This window comes from Nomascus leucogenys, chromosome 15, assembly GCF_006542625.1.
Source record: "Nomascus leucogenys isolate Asia chromosome 15, Asia_NLE_v1, whole genome shotgun sequence".
NCBI classification, from domain to species: Eukaryota; Metazoa; Chordata; class Mammalia; order Primates; family Hylobatidae; genus Nomascus; species Nomascus leucogenys.
The window spans coordinates 23,119,800-23,136,792 of NC_044395.1; the positions used below are offsets into that span (position 1 = coordinate 23,119,800).

The 16,993-nt window shown below is 40.8% G+C and overlaps 1 protein-coding gene across 1 annotated transcript in view; it reads left to right on the forward strand.

Moving 5' to 3' along the window:
• The window catches only part of PPP2R1B (protein phosphatase 2 scaffold subunit Abeta), a 41,536-nt gene that overhangs the window by 4,776 nt on the left and 19,767 nt on the right, over positions 1 to 16,993 (forward strand). Inside the window, 8 exon segments of the mRNA XM_012495945.2 lie at positions 648 to 880; positions 1,744 to 1,891; positions 6,529 to 6,684; positions 6,885 to 6,999; positions 7,409 to 7,479; positions 8,415 to 8,549; positions 9,363 to 9,536; positions 13,670 to 13,730. Coding sequence (XP_012351399.2) covers positions 648 to 880; positions 1,744 to 1,891; positions 6,529 to 6,684; positions 6,885 to 6,999; positions 7,409 to 7,479; positions 8,415 to 8,549; positions 9,363 to 9,536; positions 13,670 to 13,730 — 1,093 coding nt within the window.

The following is a 16,993-nucleotide window of genomic DNA, read 5'->3' on the forward strand; positions in this document are numbered from 1 at the left end:
TGTGAGCCACTGTGCCCGGCCAATCTCTGTAGTTTTCACTTGATTGTTCTGTCAGAAACTCCTTTCTGCCCTATGGCTAATGGAAAGTTGCTGAATGTGTTCTGAAAAAATCAATTTTGCACTCAGCATTTTATAGGTTGGATAAAAGGGTGGGATGGAGATGGTGGATAAGGGTTGCTTGCACCTCTGGGAATGGTGGAATGATACTGAAAAGGCTGTAGACTCAGTGACCTGACAAGCTGTTATCCTGTATTTGTGGTGCCTAACATTGGTCATATTTTTGTACTTACTCTTGAGGAAATATACATGATCCTGTCTGAATTTGGCTGTGTATCTTTTAAACCTAGTGATTCAGCTCACAGTAATATTAATATTGTGTCAAGTCTCTTACACTGTGTCATTTGTAGACACCATCTGGGAATTGCCATCTGGGACACGAGATCTTGGCTTTTCCGCAGAAGTCGTGTCTTTGGGTTGGCCGCACCATATGTCATCACTGTGTGAGCTGAAAGTAACCATTTGGTATGATAGAGCTAACATTCTGGTTACGTGTACCACCTCCCTTCAGTCACTTTAAAAGGTGATTATCTGTTTCTAACCTGATTCAGTAAGTTTTCTTCTCTGGTTTTCCTTTTTAATCCATTCAGCCTCCTTTGGAAAATCTGGCAACTGTGGAAGAGACTGTTGTTCGTGACAAGGCTGTGGAGTCCCTGAGACAGATCTCCCAGGAGCATACTCCTGTTGCTCTGGAAGCTTATTTTGTACCTCTGGTGAAACGCCTAGCAAGTGGGGATTGGTTCACCTCTCGCACATCTGCATGTGGTTTACTCAGCGTTTGCTATCCCAGGGCATCAAATGCTGTTAAAGCAGAAATCAGACGGTAAGCTATGGTGTTTTTTTGCTTTGTTAAAGCAGAAATCAGACAGTAAGCTATGAGTTATTTGGGATTACTAGGAACTTGTAGCTGACAATTTACATAGTACGTTGTTACCAATGAGTGGCTGATACTAGCATCGTAGGATTTATGACTTTTTTTTTTTTAAGGAGATAAGGTCCTGCTCTGTTGCCTAGGCTGGAGTGTGGTGGCACAATCATAGCTCACTGCAACCTTGAACTCTTGTGCTTAAGCGATCCTCCAGCCTCAGCCTCCAAGTAGCTAGGACTACTGACATACACTACTGCGCCTGGCTAATTTTTTAAAAAAATTTCTGGTTGGATGCAGTCGCTCATGCTTGTAATCCCAGCACTTTGAGAGGCTGAGGTGGGAGGATTGCTTGAACTCAGGAGTTCAAGACCAGCTTGAGCAACATAGTGAGACCCTGTCTCTACTAAAAAGAAAAAAAAAATTAGCTGGGCATGGTGGAACCCGCCTGTGTTCCTAGCTACTCAGAAGCCTGAGGTGGAAGGTTCACTTGAGCACCCCCCAACAGCAAAAAAAATATTTTTGGGGTTTAGATAGGGTCTTGCTATGTTGCCCAGTCTGCTTTCAATTCCTGGCCTGAAGTAGTCCTCCTACCTGGGTTTCCCAAAGTACTTTGATTATAGGTGTGAGGCACCATGCCTGGCCTATGATGTCACTTTTTATTATCCAGTTGAATATGTTTTATTTTTGTTACTTCTATGAGTAGAAGCTTAGTCACTGATTATTGTAAGATGAAACCTCTAAAAGTCTGTCTGTGTGTATGGGGGCAGATTTAGTCAGTGTTATTTGATGGGAAATACCTTCATTGTTTTATGTTGCAGGCAGTTCCGTTCCTTGTGCTCAGATGACACACCAATGGTACGACGTGCTGCTGCTTCCAAATTGGGTGAATTTGCAAAAGTTTTGGAATTAGACAGTGTGAAAAGTGAAATTGTTCCACTGTTCACTAATCTAGCTTCAGATGAACAGGTAAACTAACTCTTAGTATTTAAGGGACACAGATATGCTCCTTTCCTCTAAATTTTCAGAATTTCTTTGGGGAGTTTTAGTTTTCTTGTTATGATTCTTTTTGCAGAATTAGTGCTGATTCTGGCCTGGTTAAAGTGTAACATGCTCATCTCAATGTTCTTATGTTTCTTTCTTAACCAGACCATGATTTCTCTCTTAAATTAGCAGCTGTTAAGAGAGTGGGGAGTCAGAGAGGAAATGGGAGCCATAATTAGAAAGGAAGACCAAAGCAGCATGGAGGGTAACATACCTTTGGGAATTGCTGGCTGTATTGTAATATGAGGGAGCAATGTTTCCTGGAATTTTTGACTTTTCAGATAAATAAGCTTAGAATGTGTTAGGAAAGCTATTTGACTCTCTGCTTCTTCTATAGTAGTGTATGGGATTACTTCACATAATTGTATTCAATTCTGAAGATCTAGATCTCTTTGGTATAGAAATAACGATAAAACTAGCAAACATCCAAATGAAGTACTTAATTTTTCTCTGCCTTTAAGTAGTTATATGTATTAAGTAATTCAGTCCTTACAACAGCTCCATGAGATAGCCCATTTTACACATTAGAAAACAAAGGCACAGAAAGTTTAAGTAACTTGCTCAAGTTTGCATAGTTAGCAGTAGTGGAGTCAGAATTTGAATCTAGGTGGTTTGGCTCCAGAATTTGTGCCCTTCACAGCTAGGCTGTACCGCTTCTCTGTAATGGTGCTTAATAGGATCAGCTCCCAGAGTTCCTGGACTCTAGAATAGTCCTTTTGGGCTTTTAATTTGCATGTTGCCTGCCCTAAGATCCTTCATGTGTATAGGACCACAAGCCCCAGGACAATATTAATGAGTCTCATTTTCAGATCCTAAATCTAAAGATCTAAATCCTACTTTCAAAATAATCTTAAAAATTATTAGAATTTTTATTCTAATAATAAATGTACAAAATAAATGTATAACTTAATGAACTATTAGAAGGTAATACCAACTTGTTAACGATCACCTATGATAGGAGACATCACTTTGACAGCCACTATCCCAGAATCCCTCCATGGATTCCCTTTCAAACACAAACTCTTCCTTCCTCCTCCACTTGCCACTCTATTTCCTTAAAAGTGACATTATCCTGACTTTTATGGTAAGCACAGCCTTAGTTTTCTTTGCACTTTTTTTTCTTTTCTTTTTTTTTTTTAAGGAGTCTCACTCTGTCACCAGGCTGGAGTGCAGTGGTGCAATCTCGGCTCTCTGCAACCTCTGCTTCCTGGGTTCGAGTGATTCTCCTGCCTCAGCCTCCAAAGTAGCTAGGACTACAGGCGTATGCCACCATGCCGAGCTAACTTTTGTATTTTTAGTAGAGACGGGGTTTCACCCTGTTGACCAGGATGGTCTCCATCTCTTGACCTTGTGATCCACCCACCTTGGCCTCCCAAAGTTCTGGGATTACAGGCGTGAGCCACCGTGCCCGGCCTTCTTTGCGCATTTATTACCTAAACGTTATAGTTTAAAACAGTGCTTTTCAACAGAACTATAATGTAAGCTACCCGTTAATTTTAAGTTTTCTACTGGCCATGTTTTTAAAAGTAAAAAGAAATAGGTGAAATTAACAATATTTGTATTCAACCAAAATTTTCCAAAATCTTATTATTTGAGTGTAAATAATGTGTACCAGCCACATTTCAAGTCTCAGCATGAGATGATGATGGTAATAGGGTGGTAGTGAAGATGGAAAGGATCTGGATGTCAGTTTGGAAGTGGGATCAATAGGTTAGTATTATTGGATTGGATGAGTGGGAGAGAAATCAAGGTCTCCTAGATTTTTTGCTTGAGCAACTGGGTGGATGATGGTATCATCGTTAAGATGGAGAAAATTCTGGGAGGAGGAACAGGTATAGGAGAGAAAACGAAGTTCTGGAAGAGAAGTAATTTTTTTTTTTTTTTGAGATGGAGTTTCAACTCCTGTCGCCCAGGCTGGAGTACAATGGCGTGATCTCAGCTCACTGTAACGCCTGCCTCCTGGGTTCAAGTGATTCTCCTGCCTCAGCTTCCCGAGTAGCTGGCATGACAGGAGCCTGCCACCATGCCTGGCTAATTTTTTGTATTTTCAGTAGAGATGGGGTTTCACTGTGTTGGGTAGGCTGGTCTTGAACTCCTGACCTTGTAATCTGTCCACCTTGGCCTCCCAAAGTGCTGGGATTACAGATGTGAGCCACTGCACCCGACCAGAGAAGTAATTTTTTGACAAACACGTGTTAGCTTGTATTTCAGTAGTTGATTAGCAGTCCCATGATTTAGCATCATTTTCGAAATCCAAAGATATCTGTGTAGTCACTACCAAGAACTTAGTCCTGTCTTTTTTAGCCTGTGCGCTTGCATACAGAGGAATGTGTGTGTTTTTGGCATATAGTCAGTTATTGTTGATATACAGTTTCTAAGATGTGTAATATTTTGGAAGTTGGAGTCACTGTTATGTCTCTCAAGTATATGTATACGTAATAACATACATAACTTATTGTACACACTTAAAATTTTTTACCTATTTCTTCTGGGTGCTAATGTTTACATGTATTAAGATTCTACCTATATATGTATAATATACAAATCTGCAGTCTCATTTTCTAATTTCTCATTGATTTTTCTTTTTTTTTTGGTGTTTTTTTTTTTTGAGTTGGAGTCTTGCTCTGTCACCCAGGCTGGAGTGCAGTGGCGTGATCTCAGCTCACTGCAGCCTCTGCCTCCTGGGTTCAAGCAATTCTGCTGCCTCAGCCACCTGAGTAGCTGGGATTACAGGCACGTGCCACCACGCCTGGCTAATTTTTGTATTTTTAGTAGAGATGGGGTTTCACCATGTTGGCCAGGCTGGTGTTGAACTCCTGACCTCAGGTGATCCGCCTGCCTCGGCCTCCCAAAGTGCTGGGATTACAGGCATGAGCCACCGCGCCTGGCCCCTCATTGATTTGTCTTAATTGTGTATTTTCCGCTTGCTCAAAGGACATAGGGTCACGTTGGCACTGGCTGTTTACATTTGGAAAGTTGAGTTCATTAATCCCATACTTTTCTAATTTCTGTGTTTTTCTAGCCACAGCTTCCTCAAAGTTATTCTGTCCTTGATCTTCAACATTTAAATCCAACTGATTTTTGTTTTTGATTTCTAACTTTTAATTGTTCTGTGTATTTCTTTCCAAGTCATCATCTTATGCTGCCTACACTCCTGTTACTGCCACCCTGATCTGAGTTTTTTGAAAACTAAGCTAAGTGATTTCCTTTACTCTTATTCTATACCTTTCTCCTAATCTGTTATAAATAACTTCTACAAGTATTCTTTTCATTTTTATCCCTCAACTTTCTGTTATAGTAAGGCTTTGAAGGCATCATTAAAATTTTTTTTTTTTTTTTTACTTAATTTTAAAATTTTCATTTCCTTTATAGAAACTCTGCATTCTAGCCAAGGTAATTACTTTGCTGTTTACTCATAGTACAAAGTCATTTCTATCTTTATGACTTTGACATGCCATTCCCAGGCAAAGGGAGCAGCTCTTTCTTTCTTTCTTTTTTTTTTTCTTTTTTTTTTTTTGAGACAGAGTTGTCGCCCAGGCTGGAGTGCAGTGGCGCAGTCTCGGCTCACTGCAAGCTCCGCCTCCTGGGTTCACGCCATTCTCCTGCATCAGCCTCCTGAGGAGCTGGGACTACAGGCACCCGCCACCATGCCTGGCTCATTTTTTTTTTTTTTTTTGAGACGGAGTCTCGCTGTCGCCCAGGCTGGAGTGCAGTGGCGCGAGCTCGGCTCACTGCAGGCTCCACCCCCTGGGGTTCACGCCATTCTCCTGCCTCAGCCTCCTGAATAGCTTGGACTACAGGCACCTGCCACCTCGCCCGGCTAATTTTTTGTATTTTTAGTAGAGACAGGGTTTCACTGTGTTAGCCAGGACGGTCTCGATCTCCTGACCTCGTGATCCACCCTCCTCGGCCTCCCAAAGTGCTGGGATTACAGGCGTGAGCCACCGCGCCCGGCCTAATTTTTTTTTGTATTTTTAGTAGAGACGGGGTTTCACTGTGTTAGCCAGGATGGTCTCGCTCTCCTGACCTGGTGATCCGCCCGCCTCAGCCTCCCAAAGTGCTGGGATTACAGGCATGAGCCACTGCGCCCTGCCGGGAGCAGCTCTTTTAATATGTAAATACATGGCCAGGCGCAGTGGCTCGCGCTTGTAATCCCAGCACTTTGGGAGGCCGAGGCGGGTGGATCATTTGAGGTCAGGAGTTTGAGACCAGGCTGGCCAACATGGGGAAACCCTGTCTCTACTAAAAATTCAAAAATTAGCTGGGCGTCGTGGCTCCTGCCTGTAATCTCAGCTACTCGGGAGGCTGAGGCAGGAGAATCACTTGAGCCTGGGAGGCGGATGTTGCAATGAGCCGAGATTGTGCCACTGCACTCCAATCTGGGTGACAGAGTGAGACCCTGTCTCAAAAAAAAAAAAAAAAAAAAAAGATGTCAAGACGTGAAACTATATAAGGTGTAGCAGTCTTGGTGGTGTTTATTTTTTTAAACACCTGCACCACCCCACAGCAGTTCCCCATGGGTCTCAGTAAATGTCTGAATTACAGAAATTTTGTTCCTTTAGGATTCAGTGCGCCTCCTTGCTGTGGAAGCTTGTGTCAGTATTGCCCAGTTATTGCCTCAGGATGACCTTGAGACTTTGGTGATGCCTACACTTCGACAAGCAGCAGAAGACAAATCTTGGCGAGTTCGCTATATGGTGGCTGACAAATTTTCAGAGGTAAAATGATCATTTTTAAGTACTAAGGAAATAAACCTGAAAACCCATAGACTTGCTTTTGTACCCAAAGTTTCTGAATTAATTCTTTTCAATGTGAAGTGCTGTGGCAAAAATATGTACTTACAGATTGCACAATTTTGTTTTGTTCTTGTTAATTATTTTGTTAGTATACATTAAAACCCGTTCAAATTCTTTTATAGCTCCAGAAAGCCATGGGTCCTAAAATCACTCTAAATGACCTCATTCCCGCCTTTCAGAACCTACTTAAAGACTGTGAAGCTGAAGTCCGGGCGGCTGCTGCCCACAAAGTAAAAGGTTAAGGAGTTCAATTTATGTTGGAACATGTGTCATTCATTTTGGTGCATTTTTTGTTAGTCAAGTTTGCATGTTTTTTGTTCTAGAATATGTTTTTAAAATACATAGGAGTGTTTTCAGTGTGTGGAAATGTTACATTGTCACATAAAGATAGTCCCTTTATATTTAAAACCAAGAAATCATTTTGTCTTGTTTTTGTAAAAAAAAAATGCCTTTCAGGTTGGATCGGTGTGATACGCAATGGCATAGAGATTTCACGAAAAAGTTTATTTAGAGCAAGAGCTGTTTTCCTTATTTGCTTAAACATATTATTTAATTGAAATTATTGATAAACTTGGTTAAATGTCTTCATTTAGCTCTTTGTAAATGGCCCTGTGAAAGCATTCTTTTTTTTCTATTTATCTTTTAGAACTTGGTGAGAACTTGTCCATTGAAGATAGAGAGACCATAATTATGAATCAAATTCTGCCTTATATAAAGGTAAACCTGACTTTAGTTTATTTTGTTTCACTCCGATTTATATGAAGGTAAACCTTAATCTCATTTTTTTTGTTTGTTTACCTTAAAGCTCTTTGAGTTTAAAGGTTGACAGGGAATGAATGGGGAAGATGTGTTAATGTGCAACATTGTTATTCATTACTTATTAGCCCATTGTAATTGTAAACTGCTCTTTGGTGCATAGGTTTATGTTACCTAACAAGTAGTCTGAGGAAACATTATCAACTAATCAATATTGAAATAGTGCTGTCTTTAAATTCGTTGGGGTCGGGCATGGTGGTACATGCCTGTAATCCAAGCACTTGGGGAGGCTGAGGTGGGAGGATTTCTTGAGCCCAGGAGTTTGAGACCAGCCTGGGCAACATAGTGAGACCCCATTGCTACAAAAAATACAAAAATTAGTTGAGCCTGGTGGCATGCACCTGTAGTACCAGCTACTTGGGAGTCTGAGGTGGGAGGATTGCTTGAGCCCAGGAGGTTGAGATGGCAGTGAGCTATGATCATGCCATTGCACTCTAGCCTGGGTGACAGGGTGAGACCCTGTCTCAAAAAAAAAAAAAAAAAAAAAAAAATCAGGCCAGGCCTGGTGGCTCACACCTGTAATCCCAGCAATTTGAGAGGCCAAGGTAAGAGGATTGCATGAACCCAGGAGTTCAAGACCAGCCCTGGCAATGTAGTGAGAACCTGTCTCTGCAAAAAATAAAAAAAAGTTAGCCAGGCCTGGTGGTGCATGTCTGTAGACCCAGCTACTCTGGAGGCTGAAGTGCTTGAGCCTGGGAGGGTGAGGCTGCAGTGAGCCAAGGTCACGCCACTGCACTCCAGCCTGGGCAACAGAGCAAGACTCTGTCTCCCAGAATAATGGTATGGAAGTTTCTGTTGTCTTGTAATAAAGGTTTTTAATTTTGATTTTATTTTAGGAATTAGTATCCGATACCAGTCAACATGTCAAATCGGCTCTAGCTTCTGTAATTATGGGATTGTCTACTATTTTAGGCAAAGAAAATACCATTGAACATCTTCTACCTCTTTTTTTAGCTCAGTTGAAGGATGAGGTGGGTCTTGCTTTATGTTCTGTTGCCTTTGATAGTGATGTGTTTTTATTTGATTTTGGTTTAGGGTTTCACTAAAATAGAACCCCCAAAAAGAAAATGGATAAAAAAACATAACTTATTTTAAACCAATGACACCTGTGATTTTGGGGATGGGGTTATAGGTTTCTCAGAAAGTGGGCACAAGGACCCATTAGAGTAAACCTAGAAATGTCTGTTTATCATCTTTACCTGATTTTTGCTTTATACTCCCTGGTTTCTTTAAAGCTAATGTGTCTTTGTTTAAAAAGTTTCATTTATGCAAGTTTAAATATAGTATCAAAAATTAAAATGATACCTAATATTTGCTGAGTAATTACTACATGGCAAGCATGAGCCTTAGTGCTTTGCATGTATTTTTACATGTAATTCTCACAACAATCCTATGAGGTAGGTCTTATTATTATCCCATTTTACAGATGAGAAAGCTGAGGCACAGAGGGTTAAAGTAACTTGAGCAAGGTCTTTCAACAATGACAGATCTGAAATTTGAGTGCATCTGATTTAATTCCAGAGATTATGCTCGTTACCATTTTACGGACTTGTAGTCTTTACTACAAGACTTTTAATTGAAATTTCTGATTAAGATCATTTATGTTCCTTGAGTTATTTATGTACTCACTATTATTTCTTCAAGATTATCCTTTTTTTTTTCACCTGAGTCAATACTTTATAATTTTAAAACTTACTTAGCAGTGTTATCTTACCCTGACAGGAGACTGTTGGGCAGAGTACTTGATTTTTATATGTGGTCTTTTGGGGCTTATGTACTTGCAGTGTCCTGAAGTTCGTTTGAATATCATCTCCAATTTGGATTGTGTAAATGAAGTGATTGGAATCCGTCAGCTCTCTCAGTCTCTCCTTCCTGCCATAGTGGAACTGGCAGAAGATGCCAAATGGAGGGTCCGACTGGCCATCATTGAGTATATGCCGCTGCTGGCAGGCCAGCTGGTGAGTATGTGTTACTCCATGAACTGCAGGGTAGTGTCAAATAGTGACAATTTACCATGGCAAGTAGGAGGCCTAGTAGCCTGTATGCTTATGTTTGTTTAGATGCATGAAAGTATGGCCTTGTTCTTGTTACCTATGGGATGGTTTTTATGTTTGTTAGTGCATACATTTCTTTTCTTTTAAGATTGAGTTTCACTGTTGCTGCCCAGGCTGGAGTGCAATGATGCAATCTCGGCTCACTGCAACCTCTACCTCCTGGGTTTAAGCGATTCTCCTGCCTCAGCCTCCCCAGTAGCTGGGATTACAGGAATGTGCCACCATACCCAGCTAATTTTGTATTTTTAGTAGAGATGGGGTTTTACCATGTTGGTGAGGCTGGTCTTGAATTCCTGACCTCAGGTGATTCACCCGCCTCAGCCTCCCAAAGTGCTGGGATTACAGGTGTGAGCCACTGCATCTGGCCTATTAGTGCATACATTTTTAACACAAAGGTATAGGTTGAGTATCCCTCATCTAAATACGCTTGGGACCAGCATGTTTGGGACCAGAAGTGGATTTTGGAATATTTGCGTTATAAATATTTACTGGTTGAGCAGCCCAAATTCAAAAATGCAAAGTCCAGAGTACTCCAATGAGCATTTCCTTTGAGCATCATATCAGTGCTCAAAAAGTTTTGGATTTTGGAGCATTTCACATTTTGGATTTTTGGATTTGGGATGCTTAATCTGTATTACAGAAACATATTTCACTTCATCACCACCGAAAAAGCCATAGAATAATAAGATCAGTTTCTTGGTATATATAATGTAAATTTTATAATATGTAATGCCTTTGTGACTTAAGAAATATTTAACTGAGAAGAAAAGGGATTATGGTTTTAGGGTAAGTCTGCTGTGATTTTTTGCTCAAGGAAACTTCCCTGTTTGCCTTGTATTCTAAGCAAAATGTCCCTAGGTACCACTTGCCCTACATTCTGATTAAAGGGAGTTGAGGAATCACCATATAGAAAAGAAGTATTGAGAGGCCGGGCACAGTGGCTGACACCTGTAAACCCAGCACTTTGGGAGGCAGAGGCAGGCGAATCACTTGAGGCCTGGAGTTCCAGACCAGCCTGGCCAACATGGTGAAACCCCATCTCTACTAAAAATACAAAAATTAGCTGGGCATGGAGGTGCACACCTGTAATACCAGCTACTCGGGAGGCTGAGGCAGGAGAATCGCTTGAACCCAGGAGGCGAAGGCTGCAGTGAGCCAAGATCGCACTACTGCACTCCAGCCTGGGCAACAGAGTAAAACTTTGTGTCAAAAAAAAAAAACAAAAAAATAAAAATGAAGCTTGTAATGTTAGTATTTTGGTCAAAGTCCACATTGTCACATTATCTGTTACTGTTTGAGTTTCATGATCAGTTTTACCCTAACTAATGCCATGTTAGTTAAAATTTCAAAGCTGGGTTTTATAGCCACATCCTTTTCTTTTTTTGAGTAGGTGGCCTAGACAGTTCTAAGTTTGATGTACCTTTATCCCTGTTGGTAGCACTTATTACAGAGTATTATAATTGTCTGTTACAGTCTAGTTGGAGAGATGGGTGATCTCTTTTAGGGCAGGGACTGTACTTTATTTCCAATCCCTACCATAGTGCCTGTCATTAATTAGGCACTTAACATTTTTTATTTTGGGGGGCAGGGTCTTGCTGTTGCCCAGGCTGGTCTCAAACTCATGGCCTCAAATGATCCTCCTGCCTCGGCCTCCTGAGTAGCTGATAACAGGCATGAGCCACTATGCATAGCCAACATTTGTTGATTGTTGAGTATTTTTTGAGAAAGATGTGTCAGTTTACTATTGACATCACTACAGCTTGTTTCCCCTTCCTTACTCCCACTTTCATTCCTTTCAGGTCACAGCATATGGAATTTATTTTTTCTTGTCTTGAACCCCTGAATTTGTATTGTTAATTTTAGTACATTTAGTTTATGAACATGAATTTTGTGGATGTCTGTGGCATTATATGTTTTATAAAATTGAAAGTGTCCAATTCTTTGAAAAGTATACCAGAGATATTAGTGCATAGCAAATGGTATCAGGTGAAGTTATTTTGTCATCCTTTTCCTCTGTCACTCCCAAGTGCTATGGGTCATCTTCTCTTCACTGGTGATTGTCATGGATCTACTCTTCAGAGTGGAGAGGAGCAGTGATTAACTGATTTGCTGAAGACCATAACTATCTGGAAGGCAGAGTGCATTTTAGTACCATTTCTTTTAACCTCTGCTCCTTCTAGGCCTGGAAAGTTTCCCAGGGTTGCTAGCTCTATAGGCAGCAGTGTGAAAGCAAGGCAGATGGTGTCTTTGGCTGACTTACACCTGTCTGGCAGGGGTAACATGCCTCAGTCATGAACATTTTCTTTACAGTTTTAACTTCTTGTTAGTATATATATTCTCCTTAATTTTTCTTTATCTCAATATTTTTGTATCAGATAGTCATTTTATAAAATTCTCTCAAGACTTTATGTGTGACCTGGCTTGTGGACCATGGTAAGTAAGTGTAAAGTTAAACTACAAAAACCGGAAAATAGGCCAGGCTCATGCTTGTAATCCCAGCACTTTGGGAGGCCGAGGTGGGTGGATCACCTGAGGTCAGGAGTTCAAGACCAGCCTGACCAACATGGTGAAACCCCATCTCTACTCTACAGAAAGTTAGTCGGGTGTGGTGGTGGGCGCCTGTTACTTGGGAGGCTTCTTGGGAGGCTGAGGCAGGAGAATCGCTTGAACCCAGGAGGCAGAGGTTGCAGTGAGCTGACGTTGCACCACTGTACTCCAGCCTGGGCGACAGAGAGAGATTCCATCTCAACAACAACAACAACAAACTGGAAAATAAAAGTTAATTAAAACTGAAGGAAATGAAATGAAAAATGAAATGAAAAAGAAATCTTGGCTGACGTAATCTAAGTGTATGCCAAAATTTGTTCATTATGATCTTTTAATACAAAGCAATTTTGGGCTGGGTGTGGTGGCTCATGCCTGTAATCCCAGCACTTTGGGAGGCTGAGGCGGACGGATCACCTGAGTCAGGAGTTAAGAGACCAGCCTGGCCAACATGGTGAAACCCTATCTCTACTAAAAATACAAAATTAGCTGGGCATGTGCTGCATGTCTGTAATCCCAGCTACTCGAGAGGCTGAGGCAGGAGAATCACTTGAACCCGGGAGATGGAGGTTGCAGTGAGCTGAGATTGTGCCACTGTACTCCAGCCTGGGCAGTAGAGGAAGACTCCGTCTCAAAAAAAAAAAAAAAAGCTATTTTGTCATATTCAATCACTATTTTCAAAACACTGACACATTATATTACCTCTCTTTATTTAAAATATAGAATCACCAATCAGGAACTTCTTAGAGTTCAAAGAAGCAAGACTCTAAACATGTAGACCCCAGAAGGGAGGCACTAGGAAAGTGTGTCACAGCATTCTCCATGTGGTGTGGAAGCCCCGGGGTTAGAGAACTGTAAATCTGCTCCTGGAGCCCATCCCCAGCCTGCACTGAAGTGGCCACCTGTTGACAGTCGGGAGGAACAGGGCTGGGAGAGCAAGCTATGCCTGGGCCATATGCCCTGTAGTCCTGGGCCTGCTTTATTCTCCCTCCAGGGCTTTCTCCTGTTGTCTCGAAAATATTGTCTTTAATTGGGGATATCTCTATGTCTTGAGGTCAGTTGCTTTATCCTTAAGGATTTGTCATAATAGTAACCGAAAAGGGTAGACAGTTGAGAATTAGTAATATTACTGACAGGTGTTTTCCTGGGTAATTCATTTTTACAGGTAATCCAGATTTGCTTGGCAGACCATTCACAGTGCATTCTTCCTGCTCTTTTGCAGTGTTGTGGCTGGCTTCTGGCCACCCTGTTCTCTTTTACCTAGCAGGGCCTATGCCAGCTCACGTATGCTTTTTTTTTTTGTTTATGATTTCCATCCAATAAATAGATTTATGGTTTGTTTGTAATTCCCGTGGTGTTTCCTTTCTGTCTCTTTTACTTATTTGGAAACAAGTTTTTTTAGCCTTCAGGTAACCTTGGTGTAATGTAAATAGACTATCTTTATATTTCTGAATTTTGGCAATGTATATTAATGGAATCTTCTGTATCTGTAGGGTGTGGAATTCTTTGATGAAAAGCTGAATTCTTTATGTATGGCTTGGCTGGTGGACCATGGTGAGTAGATAAAAACAGATCATTGAAAGCCCATATATCCATGATGTTCATACGTTTCCTTTTAGAAAGGAATCTCAGTCTGACCAGATATTTTGCCTTAATATTGTAGGAATGAAGAAAGGCTCTAATTAAAGTTTAGTCTTCTGAATATAAATTTGATGTTTCTACCAATTTTTTGTATCTTAGATTTTATTTTCTCCATTAAACAATTTATTTGCATTATTTTCTTACTCAATCTATTACATTATCTTCAGACCATCTCTTTTATATATCTATTTACTCCTCCCTTATCTGAAGATCCTCTTTTTGACCATCCTGTAATTGGTGTCTTCAGCAGCTATACACTAGGTTGGATGGCGATTGGAATCAGATGAAAGGCCTGGGTGGGAGAAATGGCTACTTGGCTTTTTTGAGGTGGCAAAGAAGAGGAGATCTACAGTGAGACAGTAGAGGATTCTCAGGTGTGGGAAACACTAGCTTTGCCATAGGGATAGAGAGGGCCTGAATTTCTGGTTTGGGTGAAAGGAAGGCTTACTGCTTGTACTCTCACTGCTGCTGCCGCAATGCTAGGAGAGGGTGAGCTCAGGGCAGGTCAGATAGGACAGCAGGAATGAGCAAGTGACTTCTTGGTGAGGCTTCAGGTAGAGGTATATGTGTATCCCCTTGTGTGCCAGGCAGCAGTGGGTGACAGATGTACCCTCTCTGCCAGATCCCAGGTCCAGACTTGACAGCTTCAGTGTTGTCTTAGACCTGTTCCGATGAGTGTGAGTGCCCCTATGGGTCATATGACATTGTCCTTGAGCTTTGTTTCCATGTTTTTTTTTTTTTATTTCATTTTATTATTATACTTTAGATTTTAGGGTACATGTGCACAATGTGCAGGTTTGTTACATATGTATCCATGTGCCATGTTGGTTTGCTGCACCCATTAACTCGTCATTTAGCATTAGGTATATCTCCTAATGCTGTCCCTCCCTGCTCCCCACTTGTTTCCATGTTTTGGTGGATATAATAGATAACCTGAGTCAGTTCCACAGTATCTTTTATATACTTTATATATGTATTTAGTGTATCTCTTTGTTCATCTGTGGTTGCTTATGCCTGGAAATTTGGGAGGAATGAGGGTATTTGTGTCTGCTTATACATGTAGGTGGTTTTGTTAAAGGCATATTTGCATCATATGGAGGATCATATGGTTAAGAGTGTGAAGAAGAAGGATGTGAAAAAATATGTGAAAATGTATAAGGGCTTATATATGTGGGTATTTCCAGTGTTTTCAAACTGGATCGTAGATTTCTTTATTTCTCTTTTTCATCTCTAAAGTTATCTTGTTGTGGCCTATTTATTTCTTTTTAAATAAAACTAAAATTTGGCAAATCATAGGAAAGAAATACCGCTTTTTAAAAAAATGTTATATCTGATAAATATTTAATGTTACTGGGAATGGTGCATCCTAGCAAGTCATTCTGTGCTTTTTTAAATTTTATTTTACTTTAAGTTCTAGGATACATGCGCAGAACATGCAGGTTTGTTATGTTACATAGGTATACATGTGCCATGGTGGTTTGCTGCATCTATCAACCTGTCATCTAGGTTTTAAGCCCCACATGCATTAGGTATTTGTTCTAATGCTCTCCCTCCCCTCGCCCCTCACCCCCGATAGGCCTCAGTGTGTGATGTTCCCCTCCCTGTATTCATATGTTGTGATTGTTCAACTCCCACTTATTAGTGAGAACATGTACTGTTTGGTTTTCTGTTCCCGTGTTAATTTGCTGAGAATGATGGCTTCCAGCTTCATCCATGTCCCTGCAAAGGACATGAACTCATTCCTTTTTTATGGCCACATGGTATTCCATGGTGTATGTGTGCCACATTTTCTTTATCCAGTCCGTCATTGATGGGCATTTGGGTTGGCTCCAAGTCATTCTATGCTTTCTTTCAAAGCTGGCATTTTAGATTAAGATGGTGTTTTATTTTGAGGAATTTTAAAAATTCTAATATTCCACAAAGAATTAAATTCCTGGCACCCTTTCTCTGTGAGATTGCTTTCTCTGTGCAACTTGATTACTCCTTCCTCTTTTTGGATTTTCTCTTTCAGTTTGGGAGTGGGAGAAACCCTTGTTTATTTCTCTGCAGCAGCATGCTGAAGTGGGGACTGCAAGAGTTCCATGAACCAATGAAATACAGCTCTAAAATTGTTCTGTACTTAATTAATCACAGGAGCTTTTTTGCTTTTGCATTTCAGATAAGTGTTATATAATGATCACTGGATCAGTTAGAGTTTTTGAAACTTTTTCCCTAGTTATGAAACTACTAAAAGAACATTGTGAAAATTCCAGAGAAGTATAAGGAAGAAAGTATCACTCACCTATATTCCTGTGGTTGAGCAGACAGTTTTGATCAGAGGGAGGAATGTAGAAGGGAAATTTATTTATTTATTATAGGAGAAAGGAGAAGGTATCAGTTATTGAGCATAGATAGACATGCAAAGAAACCTTGCAGGTCAGCCAGGCCTTGAGAGGAGATGGGGAGAGAGAAAGAGAAAGAAATAGACAAAAGAAAACAGGCAGAACTCTGGAATGGTTTGCATTCTTCTGAAAACAGAATTCAGAGGAGCTAAGAACATAGTAGGCATCTGGCCAAGTAGAGTTCAGTGCAGTTAAGGTCTTGGTCAAGGCTGTGTGTGTGTGTTGCCCAGTCTCTGGTTTTTCTGGCAGTGAGATCCCTTCCTATGGTAATGGCATTATGATAAAAATCTAAAGCGTGTTAAAAAAAATAGTAATTTGCTGAGCATGGTGGCTCATGCCTGTAATCCTAGCACTTTGGGAGGCTAAGGTGGGTGGATGACTTGAAGTCAGGAGTTCGAGACCAGCCTGGCCAACATGGTGAAACCCTATCTCTACTAAAAACACAAAAATTAGGTGTGTTGGCGGGTGCCTGTAATCCCAGCTACTTAGGAGGCTGAGGCAGGAGAATTGCTTGAACTCAGGAGGCGGAGGTTGCAGGGAGCCGAGATCTCACCACTGCACTCCAGCCTGAGAGACAGAGTGAGACTCTGTCTCAAAAAAAAAAAAAAAAAAAAAAAAATTAGAGGAGAAGACACAAATACTCTAGCTAGCTCCTCTTTAGTGGGGAGGACAGAGAAGGGTTTGGGCCAAAGACAAAGAAAGACTATGGATATTAAGGGAAGGAATCTGTATTACAGTAAAACAGTTGACTTGAGTTTGCTCCTTAGTGCGTCTGAGTCTTACCGACAGGTTGCT